At 37.8% G+C, this 16,481-nt stretch overlaps 1 protein-coding gene across 1 annotated transcript in view; it reads left to right on the plus strand.

Annotated features, from left to right (window-relative positions):
• Positions 1-16,481, plus strand: part of nos1ap (nitric oxide synthase 1 adaptor protein) — a 124,258-nt gene that overhangs the window by 90,121 nt on the left and 17,656 nt on the right. The window contains exon 7 of the mRNA XM_023339662.1: positions 1,047-1,267. Within this exon, the coding sequence (XP_023195430.1) occupies positions 1,047-1,267 (221 nt within the window). The remainder of the gene's footprint in view (positions 1-1,046; positions 1,268-16,481) is intronic.

Consider the following 16,481-nt stretch of genomic DNA (forward strand, 5'->3'; position numbering starts at 1 on the left):
ATAACTTAAACTTTATTTGCCTGGATTATTGAAAAGAAGGAAACTAAGTGAATCAGAAATTTCTGAAAACAATGTTTTTGCTGATAAAGCCACTTCCCACTTCAAATCACCCACCTTTTTACTTTGCTGAAACTGTGTGAGAGTTAAAAAGAAAAATGTCAGTGTGCCATGACCGAGCCACCTAGAAAGGTGTTAGCTGAAGTTAGGATCAGGAACATCAAGCTGGGTTGATATCTATACTCTTGGGATGATATCCATTTTTTGAAATTAAAATAATTTTTAGAAATCATTTATTTCATTACATTTTGATATTTTGTTACTAGAGTTAAATCATTAGTTTTCAGTAACTAATGACACTATAAAATTAGTATCATGGTCATTGAGGTTTTTTGTGTTTGTGTTTTATTGACTCATTTACAATATTTCCACTTCAACCATTGATGGTGAGGGTTGTTTTTATTTTAGGAGTCAGTAGCATAAATGTTTTGAAATAATGGACCTAAAGCTCAGTTTGAGAGAGATCTGCAAATCAAACAGCAAGTAGACTAACAAATATATTAAAGGTTTAAGAAATTATTGTTTTTTATGGTTTTGTAAGATGGAACTTTAAAAGCACAAGGTGCTCATTTTAATTTTGGGGACATCACACCACACTCTCCAATGTATTGATTCAAAGAAGACTGTTGTACCACTGTGGTAAAGTTGCCTAAAACAGAATAACTTTTACAAGTACAAAGTACAATCCAGCCTCAGTCTTTGCAACTAGTCAAGGATCAAAAAATCTGAGTAGTATTCTCAGTTGAAAGGAGACATGAAGTATCTGGATTGTTGTCACTTAATACATTGCTTTGAAGACTTACATTGATGTGGTGGGATAAGTGTACACAGCAGTTTCCAAGATACGCCAAGTCTGGAAAACTTTTGTTAGACTCTTCACTTTCAGTATGTGTTTGTTCCAGTATCAATAATATTTCTTACTAGCATTTATGTGTGTCTACCCATGTGTGCGTGTGTTTACATGCTCATGCCTCCATGTGTGTCTGTAGGCGTGCGTGCTTATCCACCTGTATGTGTGTGTACTTTCCTCGGCCCAGCTCGGGAGCTAACAGGTGCAGAGAAGACTCCAGCGAGCGTCGCGGAGGAAACGGACATTGATGCCGAAGACGTGGTCCAGGTGCCGACGGCCGAGGACTTGAACCTCAACAGAGGAGTGACAGATCTCGATGCCACTGCCAAGACACCTGACTTAACCCAGTCAGAAAATAAGGTAAATCACACCTGCAGATGTTCAATTGGGGATAATGTGCCTCAGGGCAGATGCAATTGCCACAAAGTCACACAGTGTGTTTACATAGGGAATCAGTTCTTTGATAAAAGGAAACTTAAAGTTGTAAAAGTTGTTTTAAATTGATGATTTTAAGCCTGTTTATATGCCACCTATTTGTTTTTGTGCCCTCAAGTCTGTTCACATTGTTCTGTAGTATTTGATGTTTAAAATTTTGACTTCTTTGCGTAACCTTCCATGTTAAGAAATGGTAGCTCACGTATCCTTAGACACCTAGTTTAGGAGTCCTTGAAATGCTTATTCAATACATAAGCAACAGTCTCTTTACAACAGCAACACACCTGCCCAGGAATCTGCAACTAACGTAAGTTGAGAGCTGAACTCTGACAGAACATCAATATTCAGTCAGGTCAGGTATGCCTGGGTCTAAAGTGCACCAGTTCAAAGCCACTTTTTCATATTATTTGTTACATTTTTATAAGACATGCAGAAACATTTTCTTTTTCACTCTTCCTTGTTCATCTAAAGACATTTGCTTAAAAAATAGATAATTTTCTATAAATTTATTATACAGATATTTTATGCATGTCCAGATTACAAGTAGATGCTGTTAAAGTTTTTCAAATGCAACACATGATACTGAAAATGGCATAGTTTCAGAAGTTGAAACCTTGACAAAAAACAATATTTTTGCCAAGGTTTCAACCTTTATCTTCTGATATGTTATAAAGTTGAGGAAATTGAAAGAAGACTTATTCTTGTGGGCAAAAAGCTCAAGCTCTGCCTCATCTGGCCATAAAGGTTTTCTTCAGAACTTGTTTGCCCTGCCCGCATTGGCAGCTGCAAATTTTCATAGAGATGGAAGTTCTGAATTTTTGGCAGATGGACTCTGGCAAGTTTTGTAATGGGACAACTGAACTCTGTTCCTTAAACTAACAAATTAATTTTCCTTCAATTGTGGCACAATCTAAAGCGAAATAAACATGCTTTTCAAAAGTATAAGGTTTTTTGCAAGGAATAGAATAGAATAGAATTCAACTTTATTGTCATTGCACTGTCACAAGTACAAGCAACGAGATGTAGTTTGCATCTATCCAGAAGTGCTCTACGAGATATAAATATTTATTTACAGATGTACAAGACTATGTATGTATGAACTATAAGGGGTTATAGCAAAGAGATATAGATATTGTGTATAAATATAAATATAAATATGGGAGCTATATACACAGATTATACAGAATGTACAAGAATGTTAGGGAATGGATTATATATAATATAATACAAGATAAATAATGCCAGATAAAATTTACAGATTGTATGTGTGTGTGAAGAAAACAGTCTGTGATGTGTGTGTGTGTGAGGATAGTCCATGTGTTATTGGACTATGGACTATGAGAGGATAGGGGAGTACAGTCCTTATAGTTTATGTTTTATGTCGGGAGGCGTTCAAAAGCGTGACAGCTGTGGGAAAGAAGCTGTTCCGGTGCCTGGTGGTTCTGGTCCATAGGCTTCTGTAATGCCTCCCAGAGGGCAGGAGGGAAAAGAGTGTGTGTGCTGGGCGAGTGAAGTCCTTTGTGATTTTCCCGGCCCTTTTCAAACACCGCTTCCTGTAGATGTCCTTGATGGCAGGGAGCAGTGCCCCGGCGATATACTGGGCAGTTTTCACCACCCTCTGCAGCGCCTGCCGGTCAGAGACAGAGCAGTTCCCGTACCAAGCTGTAATACAGTTGGTGAGAATGCTCTCAATGGTGCAGCGGTAGAAGTTCGTGAGGATCTCTGAGGACAGGTAGTTCTTCCTAAGGGTCCTTATGAAGAAGAGGCACTGATGCGCCTTCTTAATGAGTTTGGAGCAGCTGGTCGTCCAAATCAGGTCTTCGGAGATGTGGACTCCCAGGAACTTAAAGGTGTCCACACGCTCCACCACTGTCCCCTTAATGTGGATGGGTGGAGGTAGGTTAACGTTCCTCCTGAAGTCCACGATAAGCTCCTTGGTCTTCTCGGTGTTCAGCTGCAGGTTGTTTTTGTCGCACCACTCAGCCAGACGGTCTACCTCCTCCCTGTAAGCGGCCTCATCATTATCTCTGATGAGGCCGATCACCGTGGTGTCGTCTGCAAACTTGATGATGGCGTTAGAGCCATGGACAGGTCTGCAGTCGTAGGTGAAGAGGGAGTAGAGGAAGGGACTCATCATACAGCCTTGTGGCACTCCGGTGTTTATGATGATGGTGGATGAGAAGTGGTTGTCCAGCCTTACATGTTGAGGTCGACTGGTCAGGAAGTCGAGCAACCAGTTACACATGAGTGAACTGATGCCGAGGTCTGTGAGTTTGGTAATGAGTTGTGATGGGATGACAATGTTGAATGCTGAACTAAAATCTAAGAACAGCAGAATTATGCCACAAACCTGTTAATGTCTACACAAAGTATGGGCTTGAGAGAGAACCTTCTATGGGATGTTTAACCAAATATTAGTGCGGGTGTATGTCACAGCTGCAGGCATCAGTTTTAATGAGGCTTTCCAGCCTTACATCACCAAATGCATTGCAAAGATTAGGATGCAGTGGTGTAAAGCATCACTGTACTTGAGAGCATTGAAGGCATGTTTTCCAGAGTGATGAATCATGTCTCACTGCCTGACAATTCTTGATTTAGCTGTTGGCAGGATAACAGGATTTCATGACAGCATTTTGTCAAGTTAAAAGTTTGGTGCAGAGGGGATGTAGCTCAGGAATCTGGCTAAGTCCTGCAATTTCAGAAAGAGCAAACTTGTAAATGTATTGTTCTTAACTCCATGGAAACAGTCAGGGGATGAACACTCCTTGTTGAATTATGCATGCACATGAGAGCAAGGTCCAAAAAAAGATACGAATGAAGATTTTTGGTGTAGAAAAACCTGACTTGCCTAAACAGAGTCCTGAATTCAGCTTGACAGAACATGTCTGGAATAAATTAGAATAGAGAATGTGAGCCAAGCCGTTTTGTCCATCCTTGTAAATCCACTTTTAGAAGAAATAATCAACATTTACTATAATGTCGGTCCTAAACATTGGGAGATGCGTTCCCAGAAGAATTGAAGCTATAAATCACCAAAGGGTCGACCAGCATCATAGCAAACCCCATGCATTAACATTTGGATGTAACCCAAGTTCATATGTGAATAAAAATGAAAGAATACTTATGACAATATTGTACATATCTGAAAACCCAGTAGAAAACAACATTTACTCCAACAGGAGAAACCCATAAGTGAGTTTCAAAGAAGACACAGCCCATTACTTCTCAGCAGCACAGCAACCCCACTTTAAGTATTTTGGATGAGCAGTTTTTATGAAATAGGAAAGGAACTTAATCTGCAGATTCCTACATTGATTGGTGATAAGACGATATGTGCCTGTAATAAACCACAGTTTAATCCAGTTAAAGCCATGTCTGTGTTTGTGTGTGGCACGTCTGCAGAAATAGCTCAGTGTTGGCATCTAAGCCAAGAAAAGTAATCCAGTGTGTGTGTTTGTGTTTGTGTGGCCACGTGGTGTAAGAGATTTGATACAGCTCCGTCAGACTGTCTGCTCTCAGACCTTTGGGAGCTCTTCACAAGCATTTATTTAAAACTAGGAAATGTGTTGTGCACTGTCGGGTGGTTTATAAACACAACTGTGTGGTTCAGTTGGCAAAGCAGCATAGTAACTTTTGTTTACTTGGTTTGTTTGCTACTGTAGTTTAGTAGTAGGGATTTGTGTTTTTGATCAAGGCGGGAGTGGGAGAACAGCAATGTGTGATGAATATATTATGCTACTCTATGCCTTGAGAATTTTGCATCAATTCACTTTAGAGAGGACTGCCTGTGCTTCATTTGTTTTCCTGACTTTAGCTGGAAAAAATATACATTTGGAAAATTGGTGTTTGTGTTGTTGCAGGTTTTTATAGCTCTTGATTAAAAAAATTTATTTGAACTATAAATCATCAAAATATAGACAAAAATACAAATAAGAAAAAGTGGTTTTGCAGGCTGAGCATGTTAATTTCATGACCTAATTAAGGGGTGTCAACACCAGTCTTCAAGGGCCGCTGTCCTGCAACGTTTAGATGAGCCTCCGCTGCACCACACCTGAATAGAATAATTAAGTCATTAGCAAGGCTCTGGAGAACTGATCTACACAAGGAGGAGATGATTAAGTCATTCATTCCAGTGATTTGTACCTGTGGCACATCTAAAAACTGCAGGACACCGGCCCTTGAGGACTGGAGTTTGACACTTGTGACCTAATTGATCTATGTGCAGATGATCACCTTTCAGCTATACCAGATAACCAGGACTAAAATTTAAATGGTTTAAATAAAAATATTAGAATTAATAAGTCAAAGCTCATACCTAAACCCAGTTGAGAATCGCTGGCAACACTTGAAAATTGGGGTTTTCAGAACTTTTCACGCACAGTGACTGTGTTTAAGGTCATTTGCAAAGAAGTGGCAAAACTGTCAGCCTCCAGATGTGCTGAGCTGGAGGCTTACCCCAGACTTGCTGCTGTAATTGTAGTGAAGGCTTTTTCTATAAAGCATTGACTGATATTGGTAACTGACGTTGTGATATTTATTGTTTTCATTGCTTTTATGTTTCTTCTGTACTGTACTTTGGTTGGCCATGCAATGTTCTTAAAGTGCTATATACTTAAAGTATGACAATGTATTGATTCAGGGGAGCTGTTAAGTTTTAAGTCAGGTTATTTTTATTCCAATTCATGCTTTGTACTACTTGGCACGGCAAGTAGTCCATTAATATTCTGTGAGGAATATTAATGAATAACAGAAGAAAATGTAAATAAACGTTTCAGGCGATATGAATACTTTTATGTACTACTGTACATGCTTTGTTCTAAAGGAAAGAGTTTCCGAAGAAAAAAATCAGAACCTATTTTGAATCCCAACTCACTCTCAACACGAGTCTCTTCAGCTGTTTGTCAACCTCTGATAATAACTCTACTGTTATGAGACTTTTTCCTTATAGCTCTTGATTAAAAGCAATGTGCCGTTAAATCTCTAAAATGAGCCCTCTGCACTGACCTCCACTCTCAGGTCACCACTGGAGTCGTGTCTGTATGTGATGCTTTGTCTTGTTGCTGTACATTCACCATATGTAGGGTTTCAGATTTTTTTTCTTTAATACATTGTCACCTTGACAGATTAAATAGAAATAAGCCAGGGCAAGTGGAGAAATGTATCTGTGAATAAGATGTGTGTGCTTGCACGTATGCTGTTCCTTTGCATTAGCAGCCATTTGTATGCATTTTCAGCTGTGAGGAGAGGGATTCGATTCACTGCAGGGGCTCTGTTGAAGCTCATGAAAGGGAAAGCAGCCTGCGAGTGTTAAAGTTCATTCTCTTCCTGCCAGCTCCCATTAGACTGATAAATCCCTCAGCAGCCCACGTTCAAATAGTCCCAGGGGACTTAGAGAGCGCACATCAATCCTACCTTTCACGTCCTGTCCATAGATTGAGTCAAGGTGTTTTTATTTTTCCGATGTGATCACCTTTGGGATCAGGAACAGTATTACTTCAAGACAAATTGGAATGCCAAAAGTCAAAGATTAGAGCTAAGTATAGTTTACACATTACAACAGCCTCCACCTTTTATTCTGGCAAGAGGCACATGCTTATTGATTACTTTAATAAGTGAGACACTCACTAAGTGTGCACCACAAAAAGCACCACATTACACAAAATGTTAGCCTATTTTTGAGGCAGAATTTATTTTTTAATCCCTGACATGTTACCAACAAAATAAAACAACATAATCGTTTCTGGTCAAATCCCACATTGCCACTAATCTCTATGACTGTGCCGTATCTCTCCACCTGACAATTTAAAACCCAGCTACTGAATGTCCACATTGTGGGGGGATTAAGGTAAGAGTCAAGTAGGTCAAGTATTAATGTTATTCTCACTTCAAAAACATACCTGGAGTATTTCTTTGATTTTTCCATGTATGCTTGAGAAATCTGCTAATCTCCTGTGGCAGCCATTCAGCTGTGCAAAATGCTTAGTAAGTTTCAGAGCTTCTGCCTCACAGGCCACCCCTCCACCTGCGTCTCCCCCATTTAACTCCTTCAGAGTAGCTGGAAGCAATTAGCATTCTCCTGGTGGAGTTGTGCATCTGTTGAGCTCAGTATATGTGCTACTTCTCAGTGCAACACTGGTAAAAACATTGTTAAAGGGTTAATAGATGAGCAAGGATTTTGTTAAGGTTCCAAGAGCAGGACTTTTTTTTTTTACAGAGGCCCAATTTCAAGGCATAGATTAGGAAGTCAAATTTCTTGTAAGTCACGTTTGACATAACAACTGAAGGTAACATTGTTACTTGATTGTACTATAAAAAGGATTTTATGTGGCTGGAAAATGCATAAAACTCCCCCTTTAAATTGAAAATCACTCACAATTGATATGCATTTGCTCTATCAAGAGAGTGTCCTGCTTTTAAGGTGAATACTGTTACCTCTGCCATGGTGTCTTACAAATAAGGGCCAAGTGGTCACTCAGGATCTTAGGATACCTTTAGGGCAGGAGTCTCAAACTCCAGTCCTCAAGGGCCGCTGTCCTGCAGTTTTTAGATGTGCCACAGGTACAAAACACTGGAATGAAATGGCTTAATTACCTCCTCCTTGTGTAGATCAGTTCTCCAGAGTCTTGCTAATGACCTAATTATTCTATTCAGGTGTGGTGCAGCAGAGGCACATCTAAAAGTTGCAGGACTGCGGCCCTCGAGGACTGGAGTTTGAGACCCCTGCTTTAGGGAATAGCAATGGATCTTGAGTGAAAACGGTCGTTTGCCTTCAGTGTGACTCAGAAAACAGAAGGCAAGTGTTCTTGCATTTAAAGTGAGATTGTACAACAAAAGCCTTTGCAAGGTTTTGCCTCTGGCCCATTTTAAGCTTCTGTCAGGCAGGTGTAAGCTCTCTGATCTATGAGTGTAGTGCTACAGGCTGGCAGCTCCCGACTCACAGCACCCTTTCCTCGTCTTTTCCTCCCATCCCATCATTAGTGTGCCTTGATGGATTTAGACCTACCATCAGCAAGAGTAATGAACAAGCTTTCCCCTGCAAAGGCTCGTAAACCTCTGTCAACATTTGATTTGACCGGTTTTAATACTTGTTGGGAAGTCAGAGGTTTTAGGTGATAGTACAGATAGTACAGATTAATGTAACCACTTTAAATTAATGCAGTCATCTTGGTGCTGTGGTGTACATTGCTGAAAAATGCAACTTTGCTGGCTTTGGCATCTTTTTAAATACACAGAGGCCAGGTACTATGGCCTGGGGCACACCCAGGTTACACTGTAAAGATTATGCTTAAGGGGAGGTTTGGAAATATCTCAATGTCCCTGTAAATGGCTGGAGAAGTTGGCTGAGAAAATAGAGATGTGAAATTCTCAGGTTGCATGGATTGAACAGGCACTTGAGATATGAATGAAAAAAAGCATTTCCCTTGTTTATTTACAAATATTCTGAACCTGCATTTTTGGCACCGAGGAGACAGATTGTGCTTGTTTTAGCTTTGAAATACATTTTATAAAAAAGCCATATCCAAAGTCTTATAACGGCATGTTATTAAAGCTATGGCATGTTATGTTTTCTGCGTCTATGTAAATTAGAACAGACACATTTATAACTCCATGCAAATGTACAGTTCAGTAATAGATTTAGTAATCTACTACTGGTCTGATTAATGATTGGCCAGCACTGACAACTGAGAAGGAAACTACACACTTCTGTTGGCATTAGTGAGGCTAACAACTTTTATGTCTTAGCTGGTCACCCACTGAATTAGATAAGTACGTTTTCTTTAAAGAAACATTCCTGTTGACATATAATAACATTGTGTCAACCACACAATGTGAGGTTATATGCAGCTTACAATTATCTGTAAGCAACATGCATTAAATCAGGGGTGTCCAAGTCAACACCTTGACATTTACTATCCTGCAATTTTTAGATAAATCCCTACTTCTACACACCTAACCCTAACTTTACTATGCCTCGGCAGAACTAAAAGATGCTTATATGCCATTTGATTCCGATGTGTTGGAGAAGGGATGCATCTAAAAGTTGCAGGATTGTCGGACTGGACTAAAGCCCCATGCATTATGCAGAATGTATCATAATCCAACATGATATCCAGAAAAAATATTAAACATAACACATACATGCATAATATTTTTTAAAGCTAATGACTTTATGTCATGGTGAGTTGCCTTTTACTAACAGACTTGCTGATTTTTAACTTATTATTGCAAGAAACGTCACATTACAGGTGGAAAAAGCTTATAAATTGTCATGGTCAAAAGAAAATATTTCAGTCCCAGAAATCTATGATGTGCTAACAATGATGTGCAAACCATTGTTTGCATTTCTGTTTGACGGACAGAAGTGTTTACTGATAGTCTCCCTCAGATTCTTTGCCCTTTTATTTCAGTGCAAAAGCTGCATTTACTCCTCATTCCTAAACTCAGAAAGATGTGTGTCCCCCACAAAAAGACTCTCCCTTCAGTCTTGTCAGACAAAGACTTATCTTTTCAATACTCAAGCAGCTAATAAAAAAGCAGCCCCTCAGCTCCTTAGACTACAAACTCAGTGGGGTTTTATGAAACTGTCTTTTGAGCCTTTTTATTGCAGGCACCAGCACCCTAGGCACCCCTTTTAATTTGTAAACCTTACTTCTAGGTGTGAGTATTTGAATGCGTGAGCATGTTTGTGTTTGCAGACTTGTAAAGGTGTTATAAAACCAAAGCCTGCCCACTCCCAAGGACTCACAAGGTCAGCTGACAAATTCTATTGTACAAAGTTTTGTATTCCTCATCCTTGAGGGGTTTGTAGTCCATGAAGAGTTTATACAGTACCTTGAAATTTGCTCATATACCAGTTTCATTTCATTCCAGTAAGGCTGACCTGTCTTAGCCTTTCCCTTTATCGATGTTCTTAAGTAAAGTCTTAACAAAAGTGAAAGAATATTGGCGTGTGAATTTTGAAGTGAAGACCATTAAGATACATGAAGAGTTTTTGTCCTTAACCCTTTATACTTCTGATTTGTAGCCAAAAGTGCAAACTGACACAACGTGTGTCTATTGGTTATCATACAAGTATAGAGACACTTTGGTTTATCACAAACATACCTCATATGCTCACTGAGATTTTAAATTTCATTCAGCCTGGTCTGAATTGTTATTATGGCCAAATTTTCCTAATAATTGGCTTTTTTGTGTTATACATTTTAGAACAATATTTTTATGCAAATGTACTAAATTGCATCCTTGATGTTTTTTCACTATTCTTTAGACAGTTTAAATTTACCCAGTAGGCCTCAGAGCACCTTATGCAAATTATAATTTAAATGTAAGTGCCATTTAAATCTAGTGAGGTGTGTATTAGGCAGAAAGATGTTTCCTGTGCAGCTTTAAGCCTTGAGATGCTGCATTTTCAGAAAATGACCACCTGATGCTGGTCTTCAGATTGAAATTGGAAATTAAATGAAAAACCTTTTCTGAAAACTATCACTGCCCTCTGAGCTGCTTTTTTTCATCAGCAGGAGATCATTCGTGGCGGTCACCTGGAGAGAGGAAAGTTAGGCTTTGACAAACCAGCAAACCAAAAGGAGAATTGATATATTTGTATTTAGATTCAGCTGTAAAGCCTCTCTGAAATTCTATTTTGGCTATATGTAAAATGAAGTGAAGCCTATGCTTTCTGATGGACCAGTCCCTAAAGTTGTCTTTTATAGTTCTTATCAAATACAGTTTCCAAATGACTGTCAAGTCACTTAAATCAGTTTCTGCAAACATTAGATAGGCATCTCCAAACACATTCAGTTTTAGATGTTGCCATATGTGGAATTTATTTAACGTGGTGTTGTTAGGGTCAAGAGCCAATGTAATTTTCTGATCCAGGGTAACACTTTCATCACAGAGATTATAGCGCCATCACAAACCACAGTGGTAGAAAGAACCCTGACAATGTTATTTGAGCTTGATGCACAACTTAAAGGCACAAAACATTTAAAATTCAAATTTGTGGTGAATTTTAAGTAAAGAGAAGGGAAAAAAGCAACTTCATGCATTTCACAATATCAGCTAGAATGTTGAACCTAAACTCCTAATTTGATTGAACAATTTATCTATTTAGGTTCTGAGGTAAGACACAATTTTTCTTTCAGATATTTTAGTTTTTCAGGTGTTCATATTATAATGCACTCTAACAATGATTTAAAGGACTTTTGGAAGAGAAACAGGCCTGCAGAATCTTACATCCTTCACCATAGGTAACACCTGCATTATTGGTCTGACTCCAGATTTGGGAAAAAAATTATATTTAATATTAACTATTTGCTGACTAATGAAAACCAACATAGATCTACCTTTATTAGACTTATAGTCTTGACTTTAATAAGGTATGGTATTTAACAGCACATTAGCAGATGTAATATGACTGTTTAATAGAATAAAAAAGTATGCAGTACTTTAAATACAGAGCTCGATATGCAAACAAGAAGAAAAAATGAAGTGGAAACACAATGAGGGAATCAAAGTTAAATCAACCGTCAATAAGGAACATTTTAAATGTTTTATTTGTATTTCTATTCTATGTTTTATTTTATTATTTAGCTGTATCAAAAAATAGTGACTCTGAATTAAATGAATGTACTCTTTAATCCACACAAAAACAAATTTACAAGGTTTGCTTGTCTTGCTGTTTTTGAAAGAATGAGAAATCTGGAACACTTATTTATTCTTGGAAACAAGAAATCTTAGAAAATGTGTCAAATACACATTTTAACTTGAGAAAGATCTTCAGTTTTGCGTTCCAATGTATTAACTTTAATGGTTAATGGTGTGTTATAAAGTTACTGAAGGCAATATAGAATGAAACTGCATGCTGTTTCTTAAGAGCCCTTGATAAAGTTGTAAATCTATACCCAAGGCTGTCTTTGGTGAGAAAACCCAGAACCTGACAAGTTTCTCTTCTAGCCTGTGTGTTTCCGAGTGTGCGTGGGAAGAAGCAGGCTGTTTGACTGTCAGGGAGCAGCTAGTGTAATCGCGGCTGTGGGAGGAGGAATAACAACTTCCTTTAGGCCTCATCATCTATCTTTATGTACCTTTCCTTCTAACTCCTTTCTTATATAAGCAATCTAATAAAATGAATAAAGATTCATGTGACCTGCAAATAGTGAGTCTCAGTATATGTACTGCATGTCTGGGAATTGTATGCTAATAGCAGAATGGAAGACATATTATGAAGAATTTTGGTGGTGTTCAGACTTTATTTAAATTCAATGCTCAGTTTGAAATTTGACTTGCATCTCTTCCCTGATTAGCTTTTACCTGGTAAACAACATTAGGAAATGCTCCAGAGGAATTTCATCGTTGATTCTCATTTCATACAGCAAATATAAAACACAGAGGGAGATGCTGTTCTGTACACACAACTTCTCACTTCCTGCTTTTGGGTGTGCATCACTGCTTGTCTTCTTTTTACTTGTTGTTTTTTTTCCTCCCATGATCAAAGAAAACATTTAAATCATTGCTTCCAATAAACATTTTTTATGCACCACTAGCTTGATGCAGTTTCTGGAATAATTGCTATGTACTTTAGGAAGTTATAGCAGTTGGCTCAAGAAAGTTTGATAATTACATGTAAGGCAAAATATTTCAACTAGGGTTAATCAGTTTGGGGAAAAAGTTGGAGATTTTCTATACTATAGTAGAATCCAGATTCACAATGATTGGTTATAAAATAACATAGTAGTTTGTTCAGAGAAGTAGACAATTTGACTGGTTAAATGTAGTAGATATCTGTATTGTGAATGAAACCAGAAGTGTATTGTCACACATGGAGTTCCCCATTAGATTTCTGTTGTTTACATTGTGATTGTTTGCTAACAAGAAGGGAAACAACTGGAATCTAATATTTTATTTAATTTCCTCTAAGTCCAGTGAAGGTGTTTATTTTCCATCTGTTTTGCATCATCCTGTACTACTTTCACTGACTGTGTGTTTATGTCTGTGTTTCTTCCTCTTACTCCTTAAAATGGCATTTGTTTCTGTGTCCTTAATGCTTAAAAGCCAAACATGTAATATTTTAGTTCTGTTATTGAGCTGACTCATGTGACTCACATTTCCACTTATTAAATCTCAGTTTATCTTATACCACTGTCAACTTCAAAATCACAGCTGTAATCCTGTTGAGCATCCTTTATTTCACAGTCAAGATGTGGCTCAGGATTCTCACGGTAACTCAGAGGAAAGAAAAAAGGTTTTAAAGACTTAGTTTAAAACAAATGTTTTATTTGATTCAAGGAAAGATCCATAGCCGTCATTCACACATATACACTGATCTGTAAGAATATTTAAATCTCTGACAGGGGATTTTGACAACATAATCCAGCTACACTGCTGTGTTCTTTTGGGAAACCTCAAGATCTGATGTAATGAATAAGTTCACAAGAACTCGATTAAAAAAAGATTTGCAAAGACTTAGAAGAAACTTTTTTACGTTTTAAAAGTTAAATGAAAAAATCCTAATTATTATTTCAGATCATACCTACTTGTATAGAAAAAGGTGATTGCTGTGGACTATGGTGTTTTGCCCATCCAGCTCCTGGGTAATGAAAATATTCTATTGGTCTAGTGCAAAACTTGCACAGCTTGGTTATTTGAGAATGTTATTCTAGATTGGCCATTCTGGCCTTGCTCTACTGTACAGATACATACAAAAGGATCCCACTGAGCAGCTGCAACAAACAAATCAATATGTACCGTGCCACCCCTAGGCACTTTACACATAGGTCAGAAATGATATGGACCACACTCACCAGTGGAATAAGAGTTTCAGCTGAAAAGAGGTCTGCTCACTTGCAAACAGTATGCAGGCTTGGCTGTGTTAGGCTCTGCAAGACATTTTAGTTTTTAGGCTGCATTGTTACAAGCAATTTGACCTTAAATTTTTCAATACATAATTTTAAAGAGTAGTACTCATAACAAAATAACTTCAGGCTTTAGAGCCTTGGTTTGAGTGGCTCACAAATATAAATAAAATATACTGCAGTGATCTGACTTCACCTGCTAAAGTTACACTTATCATGGGGTTGATGGTTTGCAGCTCTTATAGCAGAGGTGCAGAAGCTTCCCACACATAAGGGGAAATTCTAAGTAACTTAAAGAAGTATTTTTGTGCAAAAGTGATTCCCATAAGAGTGACTTTGCGGAAATATGATTTGGATTGCAGACAGTGAAAAACCTAGTTGGTTGGGACTGTAACATTAAAGTAGCCTCATGATTTTCATTCCAGGCAATACCTCAATGGTCACAGGACTGTTTAAATCTGATGTGAAGAGTTTGAACTAAGAGGGTATCCAGCCAATCAGGATCCACCCTTGAGTTCTATACCTGTATTGGTAGCAGTCACAGAAAGCTATGCAGTACTCAACTTGTAGTGTTATTGTTATAATGGATTGGTGTCCACTCACAGAAGAAAGACTATATCCTGTTGTGCTGTTCCCTTCATCATGTCTCCAAGCAACCTGTCAGGATGGATAATTAGCCTCTACTAACCTGTAAGAGCCATCTCTGACAGGCCATCAGTCATTTACCCATCTCCTGCAGAGTCTGTCTGGCTCCTTGTGTGCAGGCGTGTGTTTTATGTGTGTGTGTCAGATGACTGACACTGTGTTGCCAGAAGGTGCTTAAGGAGCGACAGATGCTAATGTCGCTTCTCGCAGGTTCCTTAAGGCAGGCAAAGGTTTAATATAATCAGGTGTCGAGTTGTTATGCTGACTCTAGCCAGAATTGTGGCTGTCACTTTGACGCACCTGTTGTTTCCTTATTAGGGATTGGGACTTTGAGATTCATTCAGCAACATGCACTAAAGCCTGCAGGATTGGCTGCTTATAAAAAATAATAATAATAATAATAAAAAAACACAGAAAAAGCAAAACATTCTACAATGACCAGACATTGTAGTCACAAGGAAAGCAGTGTGGTAATTTTGCCCTTGTTTCCATAGTCTGAGCTATGTTCATAAAAGTCAGTACGACTTTTTGCAAAAACTTACAGAATTCCTATGACTAGAATTCTATCTAGAATGTTTTATCCTCACCCTAAGACGACTTACTATGATAGCATCAACATACAGCAAAAAAAAACATAGATATTGACATAGATACCATTTTCAGTTCCAGTAATCCAAAAGTGAATTTGTAATGTAATATTCGTAAAATGATACTTATATGAACACAGAAAATGTTCTCACAGTTGCTATCTTGTGATGTAAAGGTAGACTGTGATATTTCAAAACGAAAATCTAAAAAATTTAAAAAAGGTACAATACCCCATTGCAAGAGTAAAAATGAAGAGTGAATTTGACCTGAAGCATTGCAGTGAGTCCACAATCTGAAGTTACCTAATAAGGAATGTGGGCAAGAGATGTAATCACAATCTGGAAGGTTTTGTGAGAAAATGTAAATAAATTACCAGTTCAAGATATTTAATGCTGTTATGTATTGACCAAAAAATAAATTAAATGAAATGTGGTTTAATGGAATCTTAGTGCAAGAGTGTGCACACAAATACTTTAAATTGTTTTTCAACTGAATTGTACAAAATACATGACATTAAATATGGAAAAATTTATTAAATAACTTAATGTAGTCTTTTTATGCTTGAAATCCCTTGAATTTTATTTTGGTTGTGTAGAATTTTTAAACTAATTGTGTCCATAGAAAGATAAAGCGCATGTCCTTATTCGGTAGGGAATTAAAGCACCAGTGATTTAAATCATATTTATTTAGTAATATTCCCTGTTCTGAGGATTGTATTCTGTAGATACCCTCTAAGATAACAATTTGCTCTTGCTATGGTGTGATTAAAGTGAAAGATTTGTGAAACTAAAAAATGATTTTGACAGGTTGAGTGATGGAAAAAGCACAATGTTGGACTTTTAATGAAATATTTACGAGAGTTAGGAAAACGCCTTTCAGTGGACAAGAACTGAGTCCCAATGCTCATTATTACTTTAGTGAAGCATTTCTGTGATCCTCATCTCAATGCTCTGTGTTCCGCTGATCCACACTGAAGCAGCTAATCAGCATCTCAACATTTTCAAGTCAGTTTTTTGTTTTGCATGGTATTTTAGTGCTCCTATTGCATGTCCTTTTCA

The sequence above is a fragment of the Xiphophorus maculatus genome, chromosome 9 (assembly GCF_002775205.1).
Source record: "Xiphophorus maculatus strain JP 163 A chromosome 9, X_maculatus-5.0-male, whole genome shotgun sequence".
Classification (NCBI taxonomy): Eukaryota; Metazoa; Chordata; class Actinopteri; order Cyprinodontiformes; family Poeciliidae; genus Xiphophorus; species Xiphophorus maculatus.